The 26,812-nt window shown below is 42.3% G+C and overlaps 1 protein-coding gene across 1 annotated transcript in view; it reads left to right on the top strand.

The window, feature by feature from the left end:
• Positions 1-26,812, top strand: part of ROR2 (receptor tyrosine kinase like orphan receptor 2) — a 282,624-nt gene that overhangs the window by 151,839 nt on the left and 103,973 nt on the right. Inside the window, exon 2 of the mRNA XM_075318958.1 lies at positions 10,303-10,383. Coding sequence (XP_075175073.1) covers positions 10,303-10,383 — 81 coding nt within the window. The remainder of the gene's footprint in view (positions 1-10,302; positions 10,384-26,812) is intronic.

Below are 26,812 nucleotides of genomic sequence, written 5' to 3'. Positions count from 1 at the left end.
TTTTGTAAAAGGAACGCAAAACATGGCAACATTTCCAATCCAGCTTGCATAAACTGTGAAGAAATTACTCCAATATTCTGTCCTCAAGATCATTTGAGCAATTCCTGTAACAGATTATCTTAATTTCCTGAATGTATTGTACCAACCCGAAATAAATGAGGAAATAATAGGATAAAATTATATAAAGAAACAACATATAACATTTACCATAACAATTACTTGGATTCAATTATCTGATTGTTCATGTGGTCCTGTCGTCAGTTTTGTAAGCTGGTCACCACCTTGACATAGTTGCCAAAACCGCTGTGCAATCAGTTGCCAGGAATATTGAGGCTACAGGGGGAGGAAGAAAGGCCACATTTCAATGAAAGGACCCGATTCAGAAAGCTAAGTAGCCGGTTTTCTCTCACAGCCAAAGTAATCAGCTTGGCAGCTGAATCAAAGTGTACACTAGGCTCATTGTCTAAGGAGCACCAAAGGTTGGATTTTCTTAGAAGGTCAAAAAAGTTAATTTTTATGAAAAAACTATAAGAAGGAACTAAAATAAAGAATGTGTTCATTTTGTGGATTTATGTATCTGAAGAGTGGCTTTACGTCTTAACATCTGGCCTGCCTAGTATGTCCAAAATATATGTTTTTATTCAGCCATAATTGGGTTTCATTATCCTCCGCATAATAGCCCTAATTTTATTGTTGTTATAAGAAAGCAACACAAGAAGAAGGAAGGTTTGGCCAACTATTGAATGATTGTTGGTATTGATAATCCTAGGAAGGGGAGGAAAGCAAAGGTTTTATAGAAATCAGACAAATTAGAAGATTTTCTTCAATATGGGGATCACCGTTATTACAAAAATCATGACAAAAATGTCTAGCATGATTGGTTTTCCAATGAGTAATCCAAACTGTTCCTACGTTAAGCCCCTCATCTAAATATAAGGTGCTGTGCATTATGATTCCACTTACTCCTTAAACTATTTATTTTGTGCCATTCGTATTCCGCAGCACTTTATAGACAATACCATCATTGTCCCCATTGGGGCGCCAAATATATACTTCCTATCAATGTTTTGCAGTATGGGAGGAAAGCACACAAATGAGGGGTGCACATAAGAACACCTTACAGATGTTGTCCTCGGTGAGATTTGGTCCCACAACCCCAGTACTGTAAGGTCACAGTGCTGCTCTTATAAAAGGAAAAACTGGATTAAGGATGTTTTGATATTAGGAAAACCCCTTTAAGAGAGAGGAGCCCCAAAGGCCATTATTAGACAACTGAGATGCAATTGAATTGTATATCCTGTGAAATGTTTAGGAATTGAAGGTATTTGTCTACACAGTCTCCTTATTTCAGGGGCTACTACTTCAGTTTGAAGCCAGGACGCGTACACCAGGCTTGATAGTGCACTTGACCCAAACTCCGGGGTAATGCGCACTCAGCCGAAATCCAGAGTCAGGCGGCGATGGCAGCAGAGAGGTGAGTGAGATCATCCTCTGATTCTGCACAATCATTAGCATGTTAGCATACCCACAGAGGCGTACTAACATGCTAATGAAGCCGACTAGCAAGGGGAACTAACGTTCAGGGGACTAGTCCACTCGCTCATTAGCATATGATATAAGATCTTTAGAAATACTTTTTCTAAAGATCTCTTTATCTATGCTGCTGGGACAGTTAGGCAGGGATTAGCAATATGCACCCAGAACTGCTCGTGGATCTTGGTGCATATTGGACCTGACAGGTCCCTTTAAAGCATGTGAAATACATGCTCTATGGGGTTGAAATCTGATGATTGATTCGGCTATTGCAGAATATTGCACTTCTTTGCCTTAACAACTTAATAAAAAAACTGCTGGATTGCTTTTGCAATATGTTTTGGGTCTCTGTCCATCTGTACTGTGAAGTGCCGTCCAATCAACCTTGCTGCATTCGGATGAATATGAGCAGAAAGTATTATTTACATTAATTAATGTTGGTCAAGTCCGTTGATTTTGACACAACATGTATCTAAATTATCTCCCCAGATAACAGGAGTTGGGGGTAAAAAGATTGTGCATGTTGGATTTTATCATACCCAACACTATGTGTTTATGGAAGATATGCAGCCATCAGGTCTGTTGCTTTTTCCTTTCCTCATTTAAGACACATGCATGGATATAGGGGGATTAGGTTGAATAGCTGTCTGCAGAACAAGCACTGGACCATCCGCTATCCTATGTGTATGCCCACAATAACTCAAAACCAAAGCCCCACGTGATCATCAATTAAATTATTCCAATAGTTCTAACTGGTGATTATTTTAATTGGGTTTCCCAAACTAATACATATTCAGATACATATTCATATACATATCCACAAATACAGCCCCCATTAGGGAACCAGAACAATTATTGTGTTAATTAGGGAGCCCTGTTACATATTTTGCTTGGAATCTAGGTTTGTGAAATTAAAGAATCCCGGCTACTAAATTTTCTCCCCCTAAACCTGTGTATATGTATGTACTATAGTGTGTGTATGTTAAAGAGGGTGTTAACTGCTTTAACATTACTGACCTATCCTTGGGACAGGTCATTAATGTCTGCTTGGCCGGGGTCTGACACAAGGCACCCCGCCAACCAGCTGTTCCCAGTGCCAGCGGTGGTAGCAGATTGCCAGAAATGCTCAGTCCTGGAGCTGCTCCGTCTACTGATACTGGCCGCGGCCGGATACTGCACATCTGCCTCCTTTTCAAATCAATAGGAGACGGATGTGCAGTTCCCAGCTGCTGCCACTTTCAGAGACAGGGCAGCTCCTGATTTGAGCATTTCCGGCAGCTGTCTGCCTCTACTGGCCCCAACAACAAGTGTATAGTAGGTGTTTGGTAGGTGCGTGAGGTATCTGACCCCGACCTATTGGCCATCAATATTAAAGTAGTGGACCACCCCTTTAATATATTCATATACTGCCTCCTTCTTCGTCATCCAGCGCCTCTCCCGCTCCTCTGCTGAGTCATGTCACTGCTGTTCAGACTCCTCAGGTGACAATGTGCTGTGTGGCAGTACCAATGGTAGTGCGGTCAGTCTGTCTAAATAGGCACTTAAATAACTGATGATTAGTTTCTACGTAGCCGATTTACCAGAGTAAAAGGCATCCTAAATATAGCTTTAAAATGTTAACTACCAGGCCAAATTACCAAACAGTCTATGCGAATAGAGCTACATAATATACCGGTATAAGGATGGATCAAGTCCATTGCATAGAAAGGGGCTGACTTCACTACAGCTATAAATGCCAGTAGACTATAATCAGAAGCACAGATACAATTAGTCAAGCCTGTGATTTGTGGAAGCATCGTGTTAGCGCTGCGGCTGTAAGACAGATGCAGACATTGGCAGTTGAAAGGAATTGAAATGAATAACATGACCTGTACTCAACTGTTCTGAGAAGTGAAGATTTATGCCAGGGGATTGTCAGCGTTCCTCTAAATGCCAAAGGGTCAATTAGATAAAGATAAAGTGAGGCAGTAGTGCCACCGATGGATGATTGTCTTTGAAGCAACACCAGATAGGGTGGGATACCCCCAAAATTACTTGCTTATATTATTTGCAGTTTTTGGCATCTGCTTTGTTCTCTTCTGGTTGTTCTTTTTTTTCTTGTTACTTTATGCAAAACTGGAAGGTTTACCGTAAACCGGACTATTTAACACAGTGGTGCAAAGTACAATGACGAGTGACGGTCTGTTCAAACGAGTGGTTAAGGGCTTCTGGTACGGTTCTGCAGATGGTTCACATAACACAGGTGACATCTTCTGCCATTTATAGAAGACATTGGTAAATAACCAACAACCATATTACCAGTGTGTTCCGAGCCTAATCCAGGTACCTGCAATAATAAATCAAGAAAGATTAACCAGAAAACCCTGCTATACGGGCTTAACAAATCTGATTAATACGTCTATGATTTCAATATGATGCACTAATAATCACATTAAAATTTATTATAAACATTATTAGAATTAAATATATATATATATATATATATATATATATATATATATATATATATATATATATATATATATATATATATATATATATATATATATATATTATAGATTATAAGACTCGCTTCTCCTCCCAAAAATTTGGGAGCAAAAGGAGGGGTGCATCTTAAAATCTGAATGTAGCTTATAGGGAGGTGGTGGAGAGGGGTCACAGGAGACAGGGCAATGCAGTGCTGCGGGTGCTGCTCTCTGCAGTGAAGCTCTTAGCGGCGGGCAGCGAGGTATGGGCCATTCTGAAGATGGCGGTAAGGGCTTCAAATAATGGCGCCCAGAGTCGGCGTGTGCGCGGATGGAGCTCTCGGCTCAAGCTGTCATCTGCACACGCACCGACTCCAGCCGCCATTTCTTCAAAGCCGGCACCGCCGACATCTTCAGAATGGCCAGTGCCTCACCACTCGCAGAGAGCACCAGCACAGAGCAGCGCCGGCTGCCCCAGCACAAAGCAACACTGGCTGCCCCTGCACAGTGCTGCAGTGAGCATCTGGGCCTCTCTCTGCTCCGCCCGCAACATCACTATACTCCAGCACTGCCCCTGCCTCCTGTGACCCTGCTTCACCACTGCTGCTGCCCAATATCCTTGGTAAGACACTACTGGATTATAAAACAGACTCCATAGTTTTTACCTTTTTTTTTTATCTCTAAGTTTGGCATACGTCTTATAACCCGGTGCGTCTTATAAAACGAAAAAAAAATAAATAATATATATATATATATATATATATATATATATATATATATACCCTTGTATAAAAAGTCGTCACATAGTTAAATAGGACTATAAATGTATATTACACCCTAATTATATAGTACTTATTTCTTACTGGCAATCATGCATTAGAAATTTAGCTGTGCGGTAATGATTAAACCATTCTCCGCCATTTAATAATGCCTGTCTTTCATGCATCAATTGTTTCTTAGCTATAGCCAGAAAATTCTTGCGAGCCTACCCCATGGGTACACAGAATATATTTTTGAACCACCTCTTACAGATATTCGCCTGAGTGCACAATGTGCCCATTGTAGTTGTGCTGGAGCAAGTCAAATTTTCCTAAGTACTGTGCCATTACATTGTGAAAATAAACATTTTGCAGCTCGCCAAAGAAAGCAATCTTAAAATTGATTACAAATGTTTTTATGTAACAGTAGAACCATTTGGCCTGGCCAACGGGGAAGCCCGAGTCTGACTGCTCTATAGCAGGACGGAAATTAGTGGATGCACAAAATGAAATTAGAATGTGAATGGAGGTATATTTAACAGGCCGGGTTGCTTTTAATGAGCCTGAGCAAGCATTCCAGCCCTGATAATGTGCAGAATTCAATAATGGCCAGTGCTCCTCGGCATGAAATCTGCATTTAGTCAGATCCCTTTATAGCATTAACTATGAATGGGAATGACCTCCCACTACTCATGCGTTATTTGGCCTTCAGTCCTCTATGGAGGATTGAGTTATAGGTATGTCAGAGGCCTCTTGTAACCCTGTCTCGGTGTTAATGGTCAGTCGTGTAACACAGCATCCATAGTTGCTGGGATGCTGGGTTAAAGCAGTGATTAAGCAACTACAATAGAGCTCATTCATTGGCAACCCGTACTGGGAATTGCGCTTTTCTTCATTATTGCCATTTCTGTTGTATTTGTGAATTTTGGGACATTACATAATAATAAAGGTTCCATGATAGACATAGGTGTATTCTCATCTATGTATACTATTTATGTGTGTTTTATGTTGAAATTTGCTGGCGCTTATTAGACCCGTCACATGCAGAATATAGCCTATCTGCCCTACTAGTTTATTCACACAACCCTATTCCTTACTATGTAGTATGAGCCCAGATTGAAAGACGAAACCAAGTTAACGAATGAAATACTCAATATCTTTATTACATATAAGGAAACTACCAACATGATACAAAAAAAATGCTTAAAATGGATCACATGATGGTGAAGAATAAGCATCATCAAAAATCACAAAGGTATTCACTGGTGCGCTCAGGAGACTCGCTGGTGTCCCGAACTGGGAACGGCAGTCCTGTTGCCGTGAGTGTGCGATATGTATAACTCCCAGCCAAAATCTGACTGGAGGGCGGCACCGTCTCTCAATACACTTGCATTGAGTGAGGCCATGGCCTTCTGGTCGGATTTTGTAAGGGAGTATCCATATCGCACACTCGCGGCCACGTGACCACTGTTACTGGCTTGGACACCAGCGAATCCTCACAATGCAAAGATTCACATAGTGACTACAGACTTACAACCTAATTTCAGGGAATTAGGTTGTAAGCTTAAAGCATGGACCTCAAAGGTGGTATTTTCGGAAATACTACCTGTGCCACGAGCCACACCAGAGAGGCAAAGAGAGATCAGGGAGGTTAACAGGTGGCTCAGGAATTGGTGTAGGAAAGAGGGTTTTGGGTTCCTGGAGAATTGGGCCGACTTTTCAGTTGGCTACAGATTCTATGCTAGGGATGGGCTGCATCTTAATGGGGAAGGTGCAGCTCTGCTGGGGCAGAAAATGGCTAGAAGGTTGGAGGAGTGTTTAAACTAGGAATGGGGGGCGAGGGTATTCACTTTATAGAAGGGGAATGTAGTGCAGATAGTGACCAGGGCACAAGTAATGAAATTGGGGGTGGTACGGGGGGAAGGGTTAGGACAGTTAATACAGTAAGCAGGAATACAGGTACAGAGTCATACGTAACGTGCATGTACACTAATGCCCGAAGCCTCACAAATAAGGTGGAGGAATTAGAATTAATATTGTTGGAAGAAAATTATGATATAGTGGGGATATCAGAGACATGGCTGGATGAGAGCTATGACTGGGCTGTTAATTAACAGGGTTATAGCCTATTCAGGAATGACCGTACAAATAAGCGAGGGGGAGGTGTGTGTCTATATGTAAAATCATCCTTAAAACCCATCCTGCGTGACAACATATGTGAGGGTACTGAGAATGTAGAGTCCCTATGGGTGGAGATAAGGGGCGGGAGAATGAATAATAAAATACTGATAGGGGTGTGTTATAAGACGCCGAATATTATGGAAGAGGTAGAGAATCTCCTCATAAAGCAAATTGATAAAGCAGCGAGTCTCGGAGAGGTAATTATTATGGGGGACTTTAACTATCCTGATATAAATTGGGGAACAGAAACTTGCAGTTCCAGCAAAGGAAATAGATTTTTGATAACAATGAAAGATAATTACCTTTCACAAATGGTACAGGACCCCACAAGAGGGGGAGCACTACTAGACCTTGTACTAACCAATAGGCCAGACCGCATATCAAATATACAAGTTGGGGGTTACTTGGGGAATAGTGATCACAAAATAATAAGTTTTCATGTATTCTTTAGTAAGATGTCTAGTAGAGGGGCTACAAGGACACTAAACTTCAGGAAAGCAAATTTTAAACGGTTGAGAGATGATCTTAGTGCAATAAACTGGGATGATGTACTAAGTAATAAAAGTACACAAAGCAAATGGGAGACTTTTATGAGCATCCTGAATAGGGCTTGTGCAGAAAATATACCCTATGGGAACAAACATGCTAGAAATAGGAGGAAACCCCTATGGCTAAATAGAGCTGTAAGGGAAGCAATAAAAGAAAAACAGCCTTAAAAGAATTAAAGAGGGTAGGTAGTGATGAGGCATTATATAATTATAGAAAATTAAATAAAATATGTAAAAAGCAAATTAAGTTAGCTAAGTTTGAGACAGAGAGACTCATTGCAAGAGAAAGTAAAAATAATCCTAAAATATTCTTTAACTACATAAACAGTAAAAAACTGAAAAGCGATAGTGTTGGCCCCCTTAAAAATAGTCTTGGTGAAATGGTGGAAGGGGATGAGGGTAAAGCCAACCTGCTGAATGACTTTTTTTCTACGGTTTTTATACAAGAAAATGCCATGGCAGATGACATGACCAGTGATACCATAAATTCACCCTTGAATATTACCTGCTTAACCCAGCAGGAAGTACGCCGCCGCCTCGAAATCACTTAAGGTTGACAAATCTCCGGGCCCGGATGGCATACACCCCAGAGTACTACAGGAATTGAGTTCTGTGATAGACCGTTATTTTTAATCTTCTCAGATTCCTTAATAACAGGGTCGGTACCGCAGGACTGGCGCATAGCAAATGTGGTGCCAATATTCAAAAAGGGGCCAAAAACTGAGCCGGGAAATTATAGGCCGGTAAGTTTAACCTCTACGGTTGGTAAAATCCTTGAGGGTTTCTTGAGAGATGCTATACTGGAGTATCTCAAGAAAAATAACCTTATGACAGAGTATCAACATGGGTTTATGAGGGATCGATCCTGTCAAACTAATTTGATCAGCTTCTATGAAGAGGTAAGTTCAAGTCTGGACCAGGGAAATGCAGTGGATGTTGTGTATATGGACTTTTCAAAAGCTTTTGATACGGTGCCACACAAAAGGTTGGTACATAAAATGAGAATAATGGGGATAGGGGAAAATATGTGTAACTGGGTTAAAAACTGGCTCAGTGATAGGAAACAAAGGGTGGTTATTAATGGTACGTACTCGGACTGGGTCTCAGTTCATAGTGGGGTACCACAGGGGTCAGTATTGGGCCCGCTTCTTTTCAACATATTTATAAATGACCTTGTTGGGGGCATGCGGAGTAGAATTTCAATATTTGCAGATGATACTAAACTCTGCAGGGTAATCAATACAGAGGAGGATAATTTTATATTACAGGGAGATTTATGTAAATTGGAGGATTGGGCTGAGAAGTGGCAATTGAAGTTTAATGTAGATAAATGTAAGGTCATGCACTTGGGTAGAGGAAATAACATTTATGATTATGTACTTAATTGTAGAACACTGGGTAAAACAGACACAGAAAAAGACTTGGGTGTGTGGGTGGATGGTAAACTTCACTTTAGTTGACAGTGTCAGGCAGCTGCTGCCAGGGCTAATAAAATAATGGGATGTATTAAAAGAGGTATAAGTGTTCATGAAAAAAATATAGTTCTACCTCTGTACAAGTCACTAGTGCGACCGCACTTAGAATACTGTGTACAATTCTGGTCACCGATATATAAGAAGGACATAGCTGAACTGGAGAGGGTGCAGAGAAGAGCCACCAAGATTATTAGAGGAATGGGTGGGCTGCAATACCAAGACAGGTTATTAAACTTGGGGTTATTTAGTTTGGAAAAACGAAGGCTTAGGGGGGATCTAATCACAATGTATAAATATATGAGGGGACAGTACAGAGACCTTTCCAAAGATCTTTTTACACCTAGGCCTGCGACTGGAACACGGGGGCATCCGCTACGTCTTGAGGAAAGAAGGTTTAATCATAATCACAGACGAGGATTCTTTACTGTACGAGCAGTGAGACTATGGAACTCTCTGCCGCATGATGTTGTAATGAGTGATTCACTACTAACATTTAAGCAGAGCCTGGACGCCTTTCTTGAAAAATGTAATATTACCAGTTATGTATATTAGATTTTATGACAGGGTATTGATCCAGGGAACTAGTCTGATTGCCGGATGTGGAGTCAGGAAGGAAATTTTTCCCCATTGGAACTTGTTTGCCACATTGGGGGTTTTTTTGCCTTCCTCTGGTTCAACATGTTAGGCTACGGGTTGAACTAGATGGACTTAGTTTTTAAGGTTGAAGGGAGACTCTATGATACTATGATACTATGATATTATGATACTATGATGACTTATGTATTTGGACCGGACAGCACTTTTAGCTACTATTTCTGCTGTAGCACTTTGCACTTTTAATGTCCTTTCAGTTACCCATTTGCATCATATGAAGAATTTGATCTAATTATGATCCCTTAATAATTTATTTTTTTTAATCATGTTTGTATTTACTTATACGTAGTAAAGTATTTGAATATCTCCTATTTGTGTAGTTATAGTTATCTAGCTTCATATTTCAATATAGGCTCAGTTAATTCTGATGCACAATCAGGCTCCATGCACTTTCATAAGACATAAGTACAATTTATTATTACTTACAGCAATATATATTATATATGCCTTTCATGATCTCATTCCTATTGAAGAAGAGTAGGGACACAAGAAAAATTATCAGTAATTTTTGTACTGTGAACTCCAGTGGGATAGTATTGATTTTATTTGGGGTCTTCATTTCATAGCTCTGGTGGTTAGATTGTGACTGCACCAGTGAAGAGTTGATGAGTTGCTCTTGACAGTGACATTGAAAGACTTGGCTTTTGATTGAAATATTTCTATTGACTGATGCGTTCTTCTCTTACAGGTGAAACAGGTGATTTTTCCAATTCAAATGAGCCTTTGGGGCAATTGGACAGTCATGATAGGCTTGTGCCGACTTCTCGGGGTAAGTCAGTCAGTTCTTGATGTAGTTCATCATATTATAGCTACCTGATCAGGGAAAATTTTGATAAAAAGCCAATGCATATCAAATTGTCATACGGCATGAGCGCAGTAACACATTATACCTGCACTTTATAGTTTACATTAGTGAGTATCCCAATACTAGAGATGGACGAGCACTAAAATGCTCGGGTGCTCGGTTCTGGAGCCGAGCAGATCAGATACTCTGAAAGGGCTCAACTCAAGTAACGTGTATAATGGAAGTCAGTGATTGGGTAGCTTGGCTCTCCGCCCACATATTGCTAGCCATAAACAGAGCATTTCTTATGGGATTTTGTTTCATTTGATGTACTAGCGGTACATCCGAAAATGTTGCTTTATGATTTACTCCTTGGGGTCTCTGCACACATCATGCAGTAAAGCAAGCCTGTGCTTTGTGGTCATTGTTTCACAGACCCACAATAGTCGGCCGAGCTCCATGAGTACTCGAGCACCCCGATGCTCGATCAAGTAATGAGCCGTGCCGAGCACGCTCACTCATCACTACCCAATACCCTTGGGACAGGATGTGACACTATTCACTCAAGTCAACGTGTATGACAAAAACAGTGAATCGTTTGTCTACATGTCTTTCATTTAATAGGCTGACATACAGAAAGTAATTGTCTGCTGAGTGTAACAATATGCATAAAGTCATGGTGGTGAGATTCAGGCTTCCATTGCTTTACACTTCGTGGTGTACCGGAAAGTCAGCCAGCTACTGAAACATCTTGATGCAGACCACATTCAGAATTAGGAGACTTCGGCATCATTATCTTAGCTACAGACGAGTGCAATGCAACATTTTCACACCCATAACCACAATGTTCTGGAAACCAAACACCTAACCCCAAATATGTTTCTACACGCATTAACTACCATTGAACTAAATACCACAAATACAGAATGAATAGTGTGTGTGTATAGAATGCGAGTGAAAATCAAAAACCTAATACAATTGTTGAATTTTCTAATAGTAAAAATGTACAATATTAATGACTGATGGACAGTAACATAGAGAAGAATTAAAAGGCATGTATCACCTGTTCTTTACTAATTAAAACCAGATACCAATACATATTATTCACTTTATATATCCAGGTTATACATTATTTTATCTATTTTATATCCATTATTATGTGGGTGGCCATCTTGTCTGATCTGCTCTTTAAGGAAATCTATCACCAGATATTTGCTACCTCATCTGAGAGCAGGGACCATACACATGTAATATATTATTGTATAATTCGCAGTGAACCCGATAAAAAATATAATTTAAATATAGGGGAAAGGAGAGAAAAAAACACCCCTCTAACACATAACAAATAATCACTTCTGTAAATAAACTATATTATCCATATGACGGCATAATTAAATAAAACACAAAATATCATCAAATTATACTCATATAGAAAAAATATATACAGCGTACAGTATCAAAGCTAAAGTTGGTGAAGTGACTCAAATATCTGGGCTTGAGGAATGTGATAGAAATAAATTAATAATTCATTACAACATATGGAAATTGTATGCAAAAAGAGAATCAACGGTAAAGTGCTGGTGCTAAAGATGGCCATCTTCGCAGTAGGTAAGGATAAATAATACAGTATCTGTACTAGTGGCTATGTGTAAATAGAGTCGATACAAAGAGATGACACACATAATAAAGTGCTAGTGCAAGAGGTGTGGTAGCCTTAGCAGCTGATAATAATAATAATAATGTTATTCATTTATATAGCGCTATTAATTCCACAGCGCTTTACATACATTGGCAACACTGTCCCCATAGGGAGTCTAGATTGTGAGCCCCAATCTGTATGTCTTTGGAGTGTGGGAGGAAACCGGAGAACCCAGGGGAAACCCACGCAAGCACGGGGAGAACATACAAACTCCTTGCAGATGGTGTCCTTGGTGGGATTTGAACCCAGGACCCCAGCGCTGCAAGGCTGCAGTGCTAACCACTGAGCCAGATTCTCTTATCTATAGCACATAATATTAGAAAGTGAAAAACCAATAAAAGTATATAGAGTTTAGTAAAGTTCAAGTGCTCAACGTAGACACGCAGCAGCAAATAGTGATACTCTGATGTATAACGCTTATATTCCAAACAGAGGCCCATAAGTGTTATACAGTTGAAACCAGAAGTTTACATACACTCTCAATAAAGACATATTTGCATGTTTTTCTCACTATCTGACTTGAAATCAGAATAAACCTTTCCCATTTTAGGTCAATTAGGAACCAAAATGATTTATATTTGCCAAATGCCTGAATAATGAGAGAGAATGTTTTTAGGCATTTTTATTACTTTCTGCAAAGACAGAAGTTTACATACATTTCATTAATATTTGGTACCATTGCCCTTAAACTGTATTACTTGGGTCAAACGTTTTGGATATCCTTCCACAAGCTTCTCACAATAGTTGGTAGGAATTTGAGCCCATTCCTCCTGACAGAAGTGATATAACTGAGCCATGTTTGTAGGTCGCCTTACTTGCACCGGCCTTGAGATCTGGGCTTTGCGATGGCCACTCCAAAACATTGACTTTGTTATCGTTAAGCCACTTTGTAACCAGATTGGCAGTATACTTTGGGTCATTGTCCAATTGGAAGACCCATATCTGCCCAAGCTTTAAGGGTACCTTCACACTTAGCAATGCAGCAGCGATCCGACCAGTGATCTGACCTGGTCAGGATCGCTGCTGCATCGCTACATGGTCGCTGGTGAGCTGTCAAACAGGCCGATCTCACCAGCGACCAGTGAACAGCCCCCAGCCAGCAGCGACGTGCAAGCGACGCTGCGCTTGCACGGAGCCGCCGTCTGGAAGCTGCGGAGACTGGTAACTAAGGTAAACATCGGGTATGGTTACCCGATGTTTACATTAGTTACCAGCGCACACCACTTAGCTGTGTGTGCAGGGAGCAGGGAGCCGCGCACACTGAGCGCTGGCTCCTTGCTCTCCTAGCTACAGTACACATCGGGTTAATTAACCCGATGTGTAATGCAGCTACATGTGCAGAGAGCAGGGAGCCGCGCACACTGCTTAGCGCTGGCTCCTTGCTCTCCTAGCTGCTGTACACATCGGGTTAATTAACCCGATGTGTACAGCAGCTACATGTGCAGCAAGCCAGAGCCGGCAGCACAGGCAGCGTGAGAGCTGCAGAGGCTGGTAACTAAGGTAAATATCGGGTAACCACCTTGGTTACCCGATGTTTATCTTGGTTACAAGCTTACCTCAGCTGTCAGACGCCGGCTCCTGCTCCCTGCTCGCTTCATTTGTCGCTCTCTCGCTGTCACACACAGCGATCTGTGTGTCACAGTGGGAGAGCGCCTTTGAAGAAAACGAACCAGGGCTGTGTGTAACGAGCAGCGATCTCGCAGCAGGGGCCAGATCGCTGCTCATTGTCACACACAGCGAGATCGCTAATGAGGTCACTGCTGCGTCACAAAAAGCGTGACTCAGCAGCAATCTCGGCAGTGAGCTCGCTGTGTGTGAAGCACCCCTAAGTTTCTGGCTGATGTCTTGAGATGTTGCTTCAGTATTACTACATAATCTTCTTTCTTCATGATACTACCTATTTTGTGAAGTCCCCCCTGCAGAAAAACAACCCCACATGATGCTGCCACCCCCATGTTTCACAGTTGGGGTGGTGTTCTTAGGCTTCAAAGCTTTTCCCTTTTCTCCAAACGTAATGATGGTCATTGTTGACAAACAGTTCAATTCTAGTTTCATCAGACCACAGCTCCATAAATGAAGGTCTTTGTTCCTGTGTGCATTTGCAAACCTTAATATGGTTTTTTTAGGTTTCTTTTGGAGTAATGGCTTCTTCCTGGCAGAGTGGCCTTTCAACCCATGTTGATACAGTGCTCGTTTCACTGGTACTCTTGTGAAAATAAAACATTTGGTGCTAAACCAACATTTTTGTGGGGAAAATATATATATTTTTTTTATTTCACAGCTCAATATTATAAATTCTGTAAAGTATTTGGAGGGTCAAGGTGCTCAACACAAATCTAGATAAATTCCTTAGGGGGTGTAGTTTTCAAAATGGGGTGACTTGTGGGTGGTATCCACTGCTTAAACACATCTCTGCAAATGCGACATGACATCCACTACCTATTTCCACCAATTTTGTGCTCCAAAAGTCAAATGCTTCTCCTTCCCTTTTGAGCCCTGCTGTGCACCTAAGCAGTAGTTTTCCACCACATCTGGGGAGGGGGGGTATTCATGTACTGAAGAGAAATTGCACAACAAACGTATGCTACATTTTCTTCTGTTAACATTATGGAAATGCAAAATTTATAGCTAAAGCAATATTTTTGTGGAAAACTAAGATGCTGCTTGCAGGCATAGCTGTTGTAGAAATATGTGATGCTTTATTGCAGAAATATTTTTAATCAAAGTTGCAGAAATGCACTGCCCTTTTATTAACAGGTGCAATGGGGGCTGGTCTTTGTGGGTCAGATACTCACTGTAGAGTCCTCCTCCAGCACCCTCTATGATGTGCCCCCTTTTTTTCATTTCAATATCACTCCATGCTGCCATTGCTGTTGTTGGTGGCGCATGCGCATTGACACGGTAGTTCTGTCTTCATTAAATGGTGCCGGAGTCCGCACATGTGTCTACTACTATCTCTGGTGCTATTTTATTGAACACACGGCGATGAAGAGTATGAGTGGCAGGGGCACATCCACAGATGGAAAAAAAACAATCTGCATGCGCCAATGCCTCTCACAGTATTTACCGCAGTGTCTTCAATAAAATGGCACTGGAGATCACAGTTTGCTCATGTTCGGACTCCGGCACCATTTTAATGAAGACAGAAATACTGTGTCAACGTGCACACATCGTTAACAACAGCAAAGGTAGCGCGATATTCAAAAATAAAGAAAAGAGGGCACGTCATACAGGACACTGGAGGACGGTGAAGATCTGACCTACAAACGCCCGCCCCCGATGCACACATCAAAGTGCAGTGCATTTCTGCAACTTTAGTTACAGATATTTCTGCAACCAAGCATCGGCTCTTTCTATAACAGCTATGCCTGGATTCAGCATCTTAGTGCCAGTATGGCACTGCCTTTACCTCATATCGCAAATTCCTGGTGGTTGGTCCTCTTTAGCAACATATTTGGGATTTGTTAGTTATGCACCACCATATTAACGTTTTTAAAGTGGCTTCAACCTGACCTTTTATTTGATTCTTTCTTCTGGGTCCTTTGTCATAGTTAGCTTACATCCCAGAGAACAGATTATGCGGTTTTCATGTGCACCCATCTTCAGAGCCATTTTAATATTAAGAAAAGTAGGCGTCTTCAGGCCGGTAGTGTTAATGTGACATAATTGGCACACACTGTCGATGGCTATAATAGACATTGTGACTCAGCCTAGGGGGCAATATCACTGGGCTGCCATGGCTTATGTTATATCAGCTTGGCCACTTAATAGCTCTTTGTAGCCACAAATCAGAGCCTGTGCTGCAGTCCGGCCAGTACATGGCTGTTAAGGAAGCAATTAGTCAAGACTGTTTTCCTGGAGAATGTTGTTTCTCCACAGGAAAGTGATTTCTGCTGTTGGCATTTTTTCACTTGGGTTGGGATTAATATTTTTTTCTTTTTAGTAAGTATACAAACAAACATTCACTCCTTTATTTAGCAGAGACCACATACTGTGCAGGCACCTCTGTGAGTTATAATACAGGCGTATGGATTCATGCTGTGCTCCGAGCCCGTATCGCACTGTTTATATTATTTTTTATATGTATGGATGCTTTATGTTCTGATAGAATCAGGGAATTTTTGGAAAACTTCATATAAGAACGATTAAACCAGGTTTTTGGGCAATGTTTTCTTTCACTTTTATATCACAACCTGTATTATCTAAAAAATCTAGAAACCTTGCAATTTTCACACTGGCCAATTTTTTAGACTCATAACTTCTTGTGTATTTTTCTCCATGAAAAAAAATAAAACATGTAAATATTAGCTACAATGAACAGATTCTGACCCCATCTTTTGTATTGAAACACCTTATGAACGTGTGCAAAGGTCATTGTCACAGGGTCCGGTGTGACATCACCTATTGGGACGGGCGGGTACTGTGATATCAGTGGTGTATAGAGGTGTTATTAGGCATTTCAATCCGACCTCGAATGATAAGGAAATGGCTGTCAATTCTGAAAATATAGTTAAAAAAAAGCCCCAGTAACGAGTGTAAAGATTGCAAGACTACGAATTATTTTAAAAAAATAAATAAAAATAGTAATATAAAGAAATTGCACATTTTTTAACAAATACGTAAATACGAAAACCTGATTTAAAGAATACGTCATTTTCTGATAACTTCATTTTACTTTTAATACTATTGAACTACACTGAACAAATAAAAACACAGTATTTTTCATGCGTTAAACTCAAAGATCTCAGTCTTTTTCTATGTACACAAAAGGTCTTTTTCTCTCAAATATTGTTCACAAATTTGTCTAAATCTGTAATAGTGAGCACTTCTCCTTTTCTGAGATAATCCATCCACCTCACAGGTGTGACATATCAAGATGCTTTATTAGACAACATGATTATTGCACAGGTGGGCCTTAGGCTAGTCACAATAAAAGGCCACTCTAACGTGCAGTTTTAGGCGGGCTTTACACATTACGACATCGCATGCCGATGCTGTGATGTCAAGTGCGATAGTTCCCGCCCCCGTCGTACTTGTGATATCTTGTGATTGCTGGCGTAGTGAACATTATCGCTACGGCAGCTTCACATGCACTCACCTGTCCTGCGATGTCGCTCTGGCCGGCGAACCGCCTCCGTCCTAAGGGGGAGGGCCATGTGGCGTCACAGCGACGTCCCACGGCAGGCGGCCAATAGCAACGGAGGGGCGGAGATGAGCGGGACGTAAACATCCCGTCCACCTCCTTCCTTCTCATAGCAGCCGGGACGCAGGTAAGGTGATGTTCCTTGCTCCTGTGGCTTTACACACAGCGATGTGTGCTGTCGCAGGAACGAGGAACAACATCGTACCTGTCGCTGCACCGGCATTATGGAAATGTCGGAGACTACACCGATGATACAATAACAACGCTTTTGCGCTCGTTCATCGTATCAAAAAGGTTTTACACACTACGACATCGCAAGTGACGCCAGATGTGCGTCACTTTCGATTTGACCTCACCGACATCGCACCTGCGATGTCGTAGTGTGCAAAGCCGCCCTTACAGTATTGGGGATGTCTGGGGGGGTCATAAAACCAAGCAGTATCTGATGTGACCATCATTTGCCTCACGCAGTGCAACACATCTTCTCATAGAGTGATTCAGATTGTTGATTATGTTCTGTGGACTGTTGGTCCACTTTTTTCATTGGCAGTGAGAAGTTCCTGGATATTAGCAGGAACTTGAACACACTGTGTATACGCCGACCCAGAGCATCCCAAACATGCTCAATGGGTGACATGTCTAGTGAGTATGCTGGCCATGCAAGAACTGGGATGGTTTCAGCTTTAAGGAATTGTGTACAGATCCTTGCTACATGGGGCCGTGCATTATCATGTTGCTGGTGATGGTTGTGGATAAATGGCACCACAGTGGGCTTCAGGAACTCGTCACAGTATCTCTGTACATTCAAAATGGTATCAATAGAATGTACACATGTTCATGGTCCATAATATAAGCCTACCCATACCATAACACCACTGTCACCACGGGCCACTCGATTCACAATGTTGGCATCAGTAAACCACTTACCCACATTATTCTATACACGCAGTCTGACATCTGCCCTGTACAGTGAAAACCAGGATTCATCCGTGAAGAGAACACGTCTCCAATGTGCCAAACACCATAGAATGTGAGCATTTGTCCACTGATGTCGGTTACGATGATGAACTGCAGTCATGTGGAGACCCCGATGAGGATGATGAACATGCAGATGAGCTTCACTGAGATGGTTTCTAAGAGTTTCTGCAGAAATTCTTTGGTTATGAAAAACTATTGTTGCAGCAGCTGTCCGGGTGGCTGGCACCAGACAATCTTGGAAGTGAAGATGCTGGATGTGGAGGTCCTGGGCTGCTGACTGTTTAGGCTGGTTTCACACTACGTTTATTTAACATCCGTCCTTAACGTTATTTTAGCGGAAATACGGATCCTGCTTTTACAGCAAATAACGTATGCAAACGCATATGTTATTTTGCAGGATCCTGCACTGGATGTTTAGGGGCGGGCATTGGAATCATGTGATCGGGAGTGAGGGAAACTAGACTGGGAGCCGGCTTCTGACAGCTGCAGACACTGGTAACCAAGGTAAACATCGGCCTTGGATACCTGATATTTATCTTGGTTACGAGTGTCTGCAGCTGCTAGGAGCCGGGCTGCCTGCACGCGTAACCAACGTAAACATCGGGTAACTAAGAGAAGTGGTTACGCGATATTTACCTTGGTTACGAGTGTCCGCAGCTCTCAGGCAGGGGAGAGAGAGACAGGAGAGGAAGGGGGAAAGACATAGATAGAGAGAGAGAGGGTGAGGGAGGGAGGAGGAGAGAGACAGATCACGCGAGACTGGTTCTGGGCATGCTCAGTACTTTCTGGGCATGCTCAGTACAAAAGCAGGATCCTGTCTATCAGCATGCCAGCGTTCACCTGCGTTCGCGTGCTGTTTAGTCAGGATCCGGTGACTTGCAGTATTTTGACGCAGCTCAAAAACGCTACAAGTAGCGTTTTTGAAACATGTTAAAAAACTGCAAGTCACCGGATCCGCACTATAACGCACGCAAACGCAGGTGAACGGATGTTAACGCGAGTCCATTGCAAATGCATTGAAATGAAAACGCATTTGCACTGGATCCGTACTTCCGCTAAAATAACGTTTTCAACGGATGTTAAAAAGACGTAGTGTGAAACCAGCCTTACACATGGTCAACGGTTGTGAGGCGGGATGACTGTACTTCCAAATTCTATGAAACACCTTTGGAGACTGCACATTTTTGATGCAGAAATGTCTGCTGCAAATATTTAACGTGTATATATACGGTTACAAGATCTGTGCACTCGGCTGTAGAAATGTAACATACGTTCCTGCACCTAAAGGGAATTACTCTAGTTTCCTAACCTGAGTAGTTCTTTCCATAGACCATATTATTCTGACTTTTTACTGCTCCTGACATTTTGAGAATCTGATTTTGTTTGCTGTCACTGTAGTGTGTGATAATCTGGACTCTCACAAAAGCAAAGGGCTAATAAGAAATTACTAACTAAAGTTGCCAATATGATTATAATAATTGTGAGTCAAATGCTTATTTGACAAAAGCTGTTCATCCAAACTCTCCCTATACACATACAAAAATAGAAGATAGTCCTCACTTTTCAAGGCAGTCTGTCAGCACAAGATGACCAAACCAAGCACATGCACTCGGTGCAACCTTGGCATGGCTCAACAGTTAGGTAACCCTTCCCTCCTACTTGTATTCTCTCTATCTCTGCCCTACTCGTCGTAGATTGACATCTTTACCTTTACAAGAGACAGAGAAGGGTAGAGACATAGATGAAAAACAGTAAAAAGCAGTTTTGAAGATGCACAGAAATGCTCAGCCATGTAAAGAGTGCAGTGAATGCCGGTGCTTGGTTTGAACAGTTGTTTTCTGCTGACAGACTACCTTTTAAAGGGAATCTGTCCCCAGGATTTTGCTACCTCATCCTGAAAACAGCATGATGTAGTCAAGGAGATTCTAAATCTAACAATGTATCACTTAGATTACTGGGTGCAACCATTGTCATACAATCTACATTTTCAGCTTTACTCATGTAGATGAGCCCAGGGAGCTGTCCCGCCCCCACCTGTCTCTCTATGGAGATTGACACCACACAGTCAGTGTACAATCATGTCAATCAGAGGATGGGGCATGTCCAACTTCTCCGTACTTGAGTTTCTAGTTCTGTAATAAGGGTCCTGCTGCCTAAACAAATATAGCAAATAAACAAAAGATCAGACTCTGACAAAATAGGGCATAGCTGAAATGTCTGTGTTAATGTAGCGCCCCTGAAACCATCAGGGTGCTACAAGGTTCTGCATCCCTACAAGGATGCAGGGCCTATTCCCTTAGGGACCCAGAACCCCAGTGCCGGTACCAACAAAAACCCAGGTAATCCCAGTTTTCCCCAACAATCCCCCATACAATGGTACCCAGCTAGGGTGGAAGCATGGATGGCCGCCTAGAGGTGGAGCCAATCCAGTCCACTAGTTGACCAGGCGGCAGGGGCAGACTGTGGACAGAGAGAACACAAAGTCAGTAGTCAGAACTGCAGTGACTGTAGAGAGACAAGTGTCAGACAGGCGAGGAGTGAAGGTGGAAGCGAAGCGATGTCCTGAATCGGGTTAACGGTGATCTGGTACCCAGGAGAAGTAGTTGCCGGTGGAGTACTCCCAGAACTACGCACCAACTGGGCACAGGACCCTAGGACAGGAAAGAGCTCCAAGCCGACCTGTTAACACCTGCACAGCAAGGACTTTGCTGACCCTAAAGAATCCGAAGACTCAGTAGCAAAGGGAGAACCGGGGACAGGACCAAAGACTCCAACCCCACAGGGTTCACGCTACCATCAGGCGGACGGAAGTGGATAAATCACAGACAGGGACCCCCAGTTGTTCTATACCACAGGGACCCACTTACCAGAGACAGGTGCAGGGGAATAAGGTACCAGAGAACTAAACTGGCACTGGGACGAAGGGGACCTGGAGGCGAAACCAGCCGGCCTCGGGCAACCAGTCAACACCTAACAGTAGTGAGTAAACCAGTTGCATTGAACATCTGTGTGGACTACCTTCTTCCGACGCCCACTGCATCATACACCCTCTGGGGCAAAACCCTACTTGCGGAGGGTCTACCATTCTAGCTGCCAATTCTTCCAGCCTCTGTAGAGACATTCTGCAGCGGCGGCTCCCTACACTTAGCCGCAACACCGCAAGTGGCGTCACATGTGAACATTATCTTAATTTCCCCTATAAATATCCCCATAATAAAAAGGGCCCAGGGCACGGAACCGGGTAACTGCCACCACTATGACATTCCCAAGAGAGACACTGCCCGGAACCGAATATCCCATATCCCTGGGCATGACATTAACCCTTGCAGAATGCTGGCTTCAACTTACAAATCAAAAACCTGCTGACAGATTCCCTTTAAACATCAAACCAGTGTTTTTTTTTTTTTTTTTCCCAACGCTGGAGTAGTGCTTTAAATCTAAGTCTCCTACCCCTAGTTTTATACTCCGGCATGTTCACCTGTTATCTGCACCACTCCCGTTGGTGTTCTCCAGTTTATGATCTACCGGATGCTCTAGTGTTTCATTGTAAGTCTATGAGAGCCTATTTTGGCCTCGTTCTGGATTTCATAGACTTGCATTGAGAGTTTGTGATGTAACTTGTGACTTCTGGCCAGTCACAAGTTAAGGCCCCATCACACGCAACGACGTATCTAACGATATATCGCCGGGGTCACGGATTCCGTGATGCACATCCGGCATCGTTAGCGACGTCGTTACGTGTGACACCAACGAGCAACCATTAACGATGGAAAATACTCACCAAATCATCCATCGTTGACACATTGTTCATTTTCAAAAAATCGTTGATTGTTGAGGACGCGGGTTGTTCGTCGTTCCTGAGGCAGCACACATCGCTACGTGTGACATCCCGGGAATGACGAACAACAGCTTACCTGCGGCCATCGGCAATGAGGAAGGAAGTAGGTGGGTGGGATGTTACGGCCGCTCATCTCCGCCCCTCCTTTTCTATTGGGCGGCTGCTTAGTGACGCCGCTTTGACGCCGCATGAACCGCCCCCCTTAGAAAGGTGGCGGTTCGTCGGCCATAGCGACGTCGCTAGGCAGGTAAGTCCGTGTGACGGCTCCGAACGATATTGTGCGCCACGGGCAGCGATTTGCCCGTGACGCACAAACGACGGGGTCGGGTACGCTCGCTAGTGATATCGCTGCGTGTGACGGGGCCTTTACAGTCACAATATTGCATCGTGAGACCAGAGAGCTGCCACAAAAACGTGCGGGTGAGTATAAGACCAGGGGAAGGGAACTTAGATTTAAAGCACCACTCCAGCGCTGAAAAAAAACTTGCTGCAGTGGTGATTCAATAGAGCAAAAGTATGCACATACAATATTGATGTTTTAGGAAAAACATAGTCCTTGTACATTAAGGATAAATAAACAAGATTTTCAGACACTGTCACAGCAAGCAGAAAACTTGTGTCCTGCTGCCTACTGAGATTTAAGACGTGTTTGAAGATTGGGACTAACACGGGGTTAAGTAAGGGTAGTGTTGGCTATGCATTAGTATCCTGCTCCTGGCATCCTAAAATAGGTTTCCCAGATAACATATTTATGGTTTTATGATAGAATATGTCATATTGTGAACACCATAGGAATGGGATTTCTGGGTCTCCCTCTCTCCACTTTGGTGTGGCCACATATATGGACATAGTTAAGGAGTTGTATAAATCTGTTTAGTGCTATCGATGGGAAATGCATTTTAGACGTATTTTAGGGTGTACTTGTGCTTCTACTGAACCAAAGAAATCAATTTATGGCGTAAGTTTAGTAGAACTTCAAGGGTCCTGGGGTTTGGAAGTATTATGGTTATGAGAAACCAGCCTACCATAACAAGCCTATAGTCAATTAGACATACACAAAGAATGAACTAAAATGAACAGATTCAGGACTGCTTGGAAGAAGTGTAATATAATACTGTAGACTTACTTATCCCCTTAGAAATAGCCCAGGATACATCTGTCGCCTCACAGCCAGATCCAGACCCCTAGCCATAGGATAACTTTACCAGGTCACACATTTACTACCTCCTCACACTTCACCCTTGAAAATAACCTTCAAAGCCCATCCTTGATGTCACCCCTTTGAATGTCCACTTTTCTCTCAGGTTGCCAGCTGTGTGGAGCCGAAGGTTATTCCTTTACCACAACACATCTTAATCAGCTGCTTTTCTTCACAGTACCACAAAAGCAAGCGAGTTTTTTGTTCAAAATAAATTATATGTTGTTCTGCAAAAGTGAATTTTCTCATTGAAACTTTTGGCTGAGTATTAAACCAACATGAATAACAATCCAAGACTTAAGCCCTATGAAATTTTCAATGCTGTAAACCTGTATAAATGTGTATGTAATGTAGTGTGTTAATATACTTGCATATTGCCGTCTTCCCGTGGTCACCGCTCTGGAACTCTTCTCACTTGCGTGACTGCAATTCCGACTCGCATGGTCAGACCAACCGTAAGAAAATTTTTACAATGTAAAGGACGCTTTACACACTACGACATCGCTAAAGCGATCTCGTTGGGGTCACGGAATTTGTGACGCACATCCGGTCGCTTTAGCAATGTCTTTGCGTATGACACCTATGAGCGATTTTGCATTGTCGCAAAAAACGGTCAAAATCGCTCATCGGTGACATGGGGGTCCATTCTCGAATATCGTTGCTGCTGCAGTAGCGATGTAGTTCCCCGTTGCTGCGGCAGCACACATCGCTCCGTGTGACACCGCAGGAACAAGGAACCTCTCCTTACCTGCGTCCCGCCCGCAATGAGGACGGAAGGAGGTGGGCGAATTGTTACGTCCCGCTCATCTCCGCCCCTCCGCTTCTATTGGGCGGCCGCTTAGTGACGTCGATGTGACACCACACGGACCGCCCCCTTAGAAAGGTGGCGGATTACCGGTCACAGCGACATCGCTAAGCAGGTAAATAGTGTGACGGGTCTGGTCAATGTTGTGCGCCACGGGCAGCGATTTGCCCATTTGAAAAGAAGAAAGGTATACCAAACACGGGATCACCACAGAATTATGTTATATAGAAAAAATAACTTTATTGTACAAAAACCACATGTCTCCAAACCGGGAGTGTAGTACACACAAGGATTAATTAAAAACACTTAAAAAAGCCCATGGCATGATAAACCAAACACATTGGGAAACATTAATATCAATATGCAAGTGCACTTATACAATTAACTTCTCCTTATGCACAATGAGTACAGTTATATATTATAAGTGATACATTGGCCTTGTAATTCCAGTGTGTATTGAGTAACACCGTCAGTTTAAATTACCACAGAATAAATACAAAAGACCACTATCAGTGATCTGCATAGGGTCCACAAGGAACTACTTAGTATTATAGTTAATGCTGTAGAGAGACCCAGTATGTATCATGGGGTCCTGAACAGCACAGCAAGATATGTAGTTCCGACTGTGTCAGCACCAACACTAAATAACCAGTGATCTATTATTACCCAAGACAGACCAGAGTGCTAGGCCTGCACTAAGCATTAGTATAACCCCGTCTGTATATACTGCCTATAGGATAAACCACCACTAGCAGTATGGCAAGCTATAGAGGAACCCCAAAAGATCATAGAAAGAATTGCTATGCTATAGAAAAACACAGTGTGAAACCATGGGGTCCTGCACAATTAGCTAGTTGTCACCCAAGACAGACCAGAGCATGATGCTTGCACAAAGTATTAAGATATACCAGTCTATACTCACTATCTGTAAATCATCACTAAGATGGAAAAGACCATATAAGTATAAGTAGCATAAGGAGAAGGGTTTCCCAATGGAATGACCCCACGCGTATCGCCACCTCTAGGGGTGGCTTCCTCAGGGGAAAGAGAAAAGCTGATTTGCCCATGTCGCACAACCGATGGGGGCGGGTACGCACGCTAGCGATCTCGGTACCGATATCGCAGCGTGTAAAGTGGCCTTTAGTGAACAAAACGCTATAGACTTACATTTAATGCGACTTCCGGCTCACGCATCAACCACTGTATGATCCGGCAAATTGGATTACAATCACGAGAGGGAAAAGAGTACTGGAATATATGACCACACGCCACATTATATATACATTTATACAGGTTTAGGGCACAAAACATTTAATGGTAGGGCTTCTTTAAATTAAAGATATTAAATAAGACTGAATACAGAGTACTGTAGTATTTTTTGCATTAAACACAAATGAAACACAAATGCAAAGATTGGTTTCTTGGTAAAGAAAGTATCTAACATTATGAATACGTCAAAAGATCTTCACGACACCTGTTAAGAGAAATATCAAGATGAGCCTATGAGTCTGTAATGTATATGGTAATATGCACATTAGTGTATAAATGTAATAATAGCTATGAACCTATCAATTGATACATAAGTAATAATAATTGATAAACACGTTTTTCAAAAGAGAAGTTTGATACCTTTCTCAATATAGGATATACATTTTTTTGGTTCAGTGGAGACTACTATGCTTTAGTGGTTTCTCCACAGTTGATTAACTGTTCTATTGTTTTCTATATAATACATCAAAAATAAATATACCTACATAGAGTTATCTATGGTTTGCGTCTTGTAAATAGAGTCTTCATTTTACATTAGACAGGAGGCCACAAGGGGCTGGAAACCATCCAGATTTTTGAGATTGTCTTAGCTAATACTTATATTGAAATAATTGAATCAGTTTTAATCATGTATAATGAGACACCAGGCTTGGGCTTGTCTGCTTTACTTGATATAACAGGTCATAACTGAGATAGAAAAAAATAAATTATTATTGCAAAAGTAAAGGGTTATTTTGAGTAGATTTAGCATAGTGCTGCTGTTGATTTCAATATGGAAAGATAATACACATGCACACACATTTTTATATAAGATGACAGCTGGACAGGTACTGGACAGGAGATATGTGTCACTGAGGTGCTTATCCTCACTGATGTGAAGCTAGAAAAAGCAAGTTCCAGCATGGATAGTGCTGAAAGGTTTTTTTTTAGTGGGCCTGGATTTTTTCGTCATGGTTTTAGGAACGGCCAGAAGAGCTGAGCGGGATCGGCCCTTCCCACACCTGAAGTTCCAGGCCTTGAAAAGGGCTATTTAAGGACGGTCAGCTGCCTCAGTTATTGGCTGGGAGTAGAGGTAGAAATGTTGGGGGAGACCTCTAAGGGGGTCTCTCAGGGGTCTCGGAGGAGGATTCCAGATTAGATCTGCGCAGACGTATGTGTGAGGAAAAATGACCACACAGAGATGTGTGTCTATCCGGGAGAAGCTCAATGCTCTTCTATCCTGTATATTGTAAAACAATCACAGTTATACAATTCATTCAGTACAGCTGTTGACCAATTATTTAACTTGATTTCACTTACTCCCTTATTTGGCTACAGCTTCTTACATGACCACACTGTCCTTCATTAGGGTACCGTCACACTTTAGCGATGCTCCAGCGATCCCACCAGCGATCTGACCTGGTCAGGATCGCTGGTGCGTCACTACATGGTCGCTGGTTAGCTGTCAATCAGGCAGATCTCACCAGCGACAAGTGACCAGCCCC

This window comes from Anomaloglossus baeobatrachus, chromosome 1, assembly GCF_048569485.1.
Source record: "Anomaloglossus baeobatrachus isolate aAnoBae1 chromosome 1, aAnoBae1.hap1, whole genome shotgun sequence".
Classification (NCBI taxonomy): Eukaryota; Metazoa; Chordata; class Amphibia; order Anura; family Aromobatidae; genus Anomaloglossus; species Anomaloglossus baeobatrachus.
This window is presented reverse-complemented; position numbering and strand designations above follow the sequence as displayed.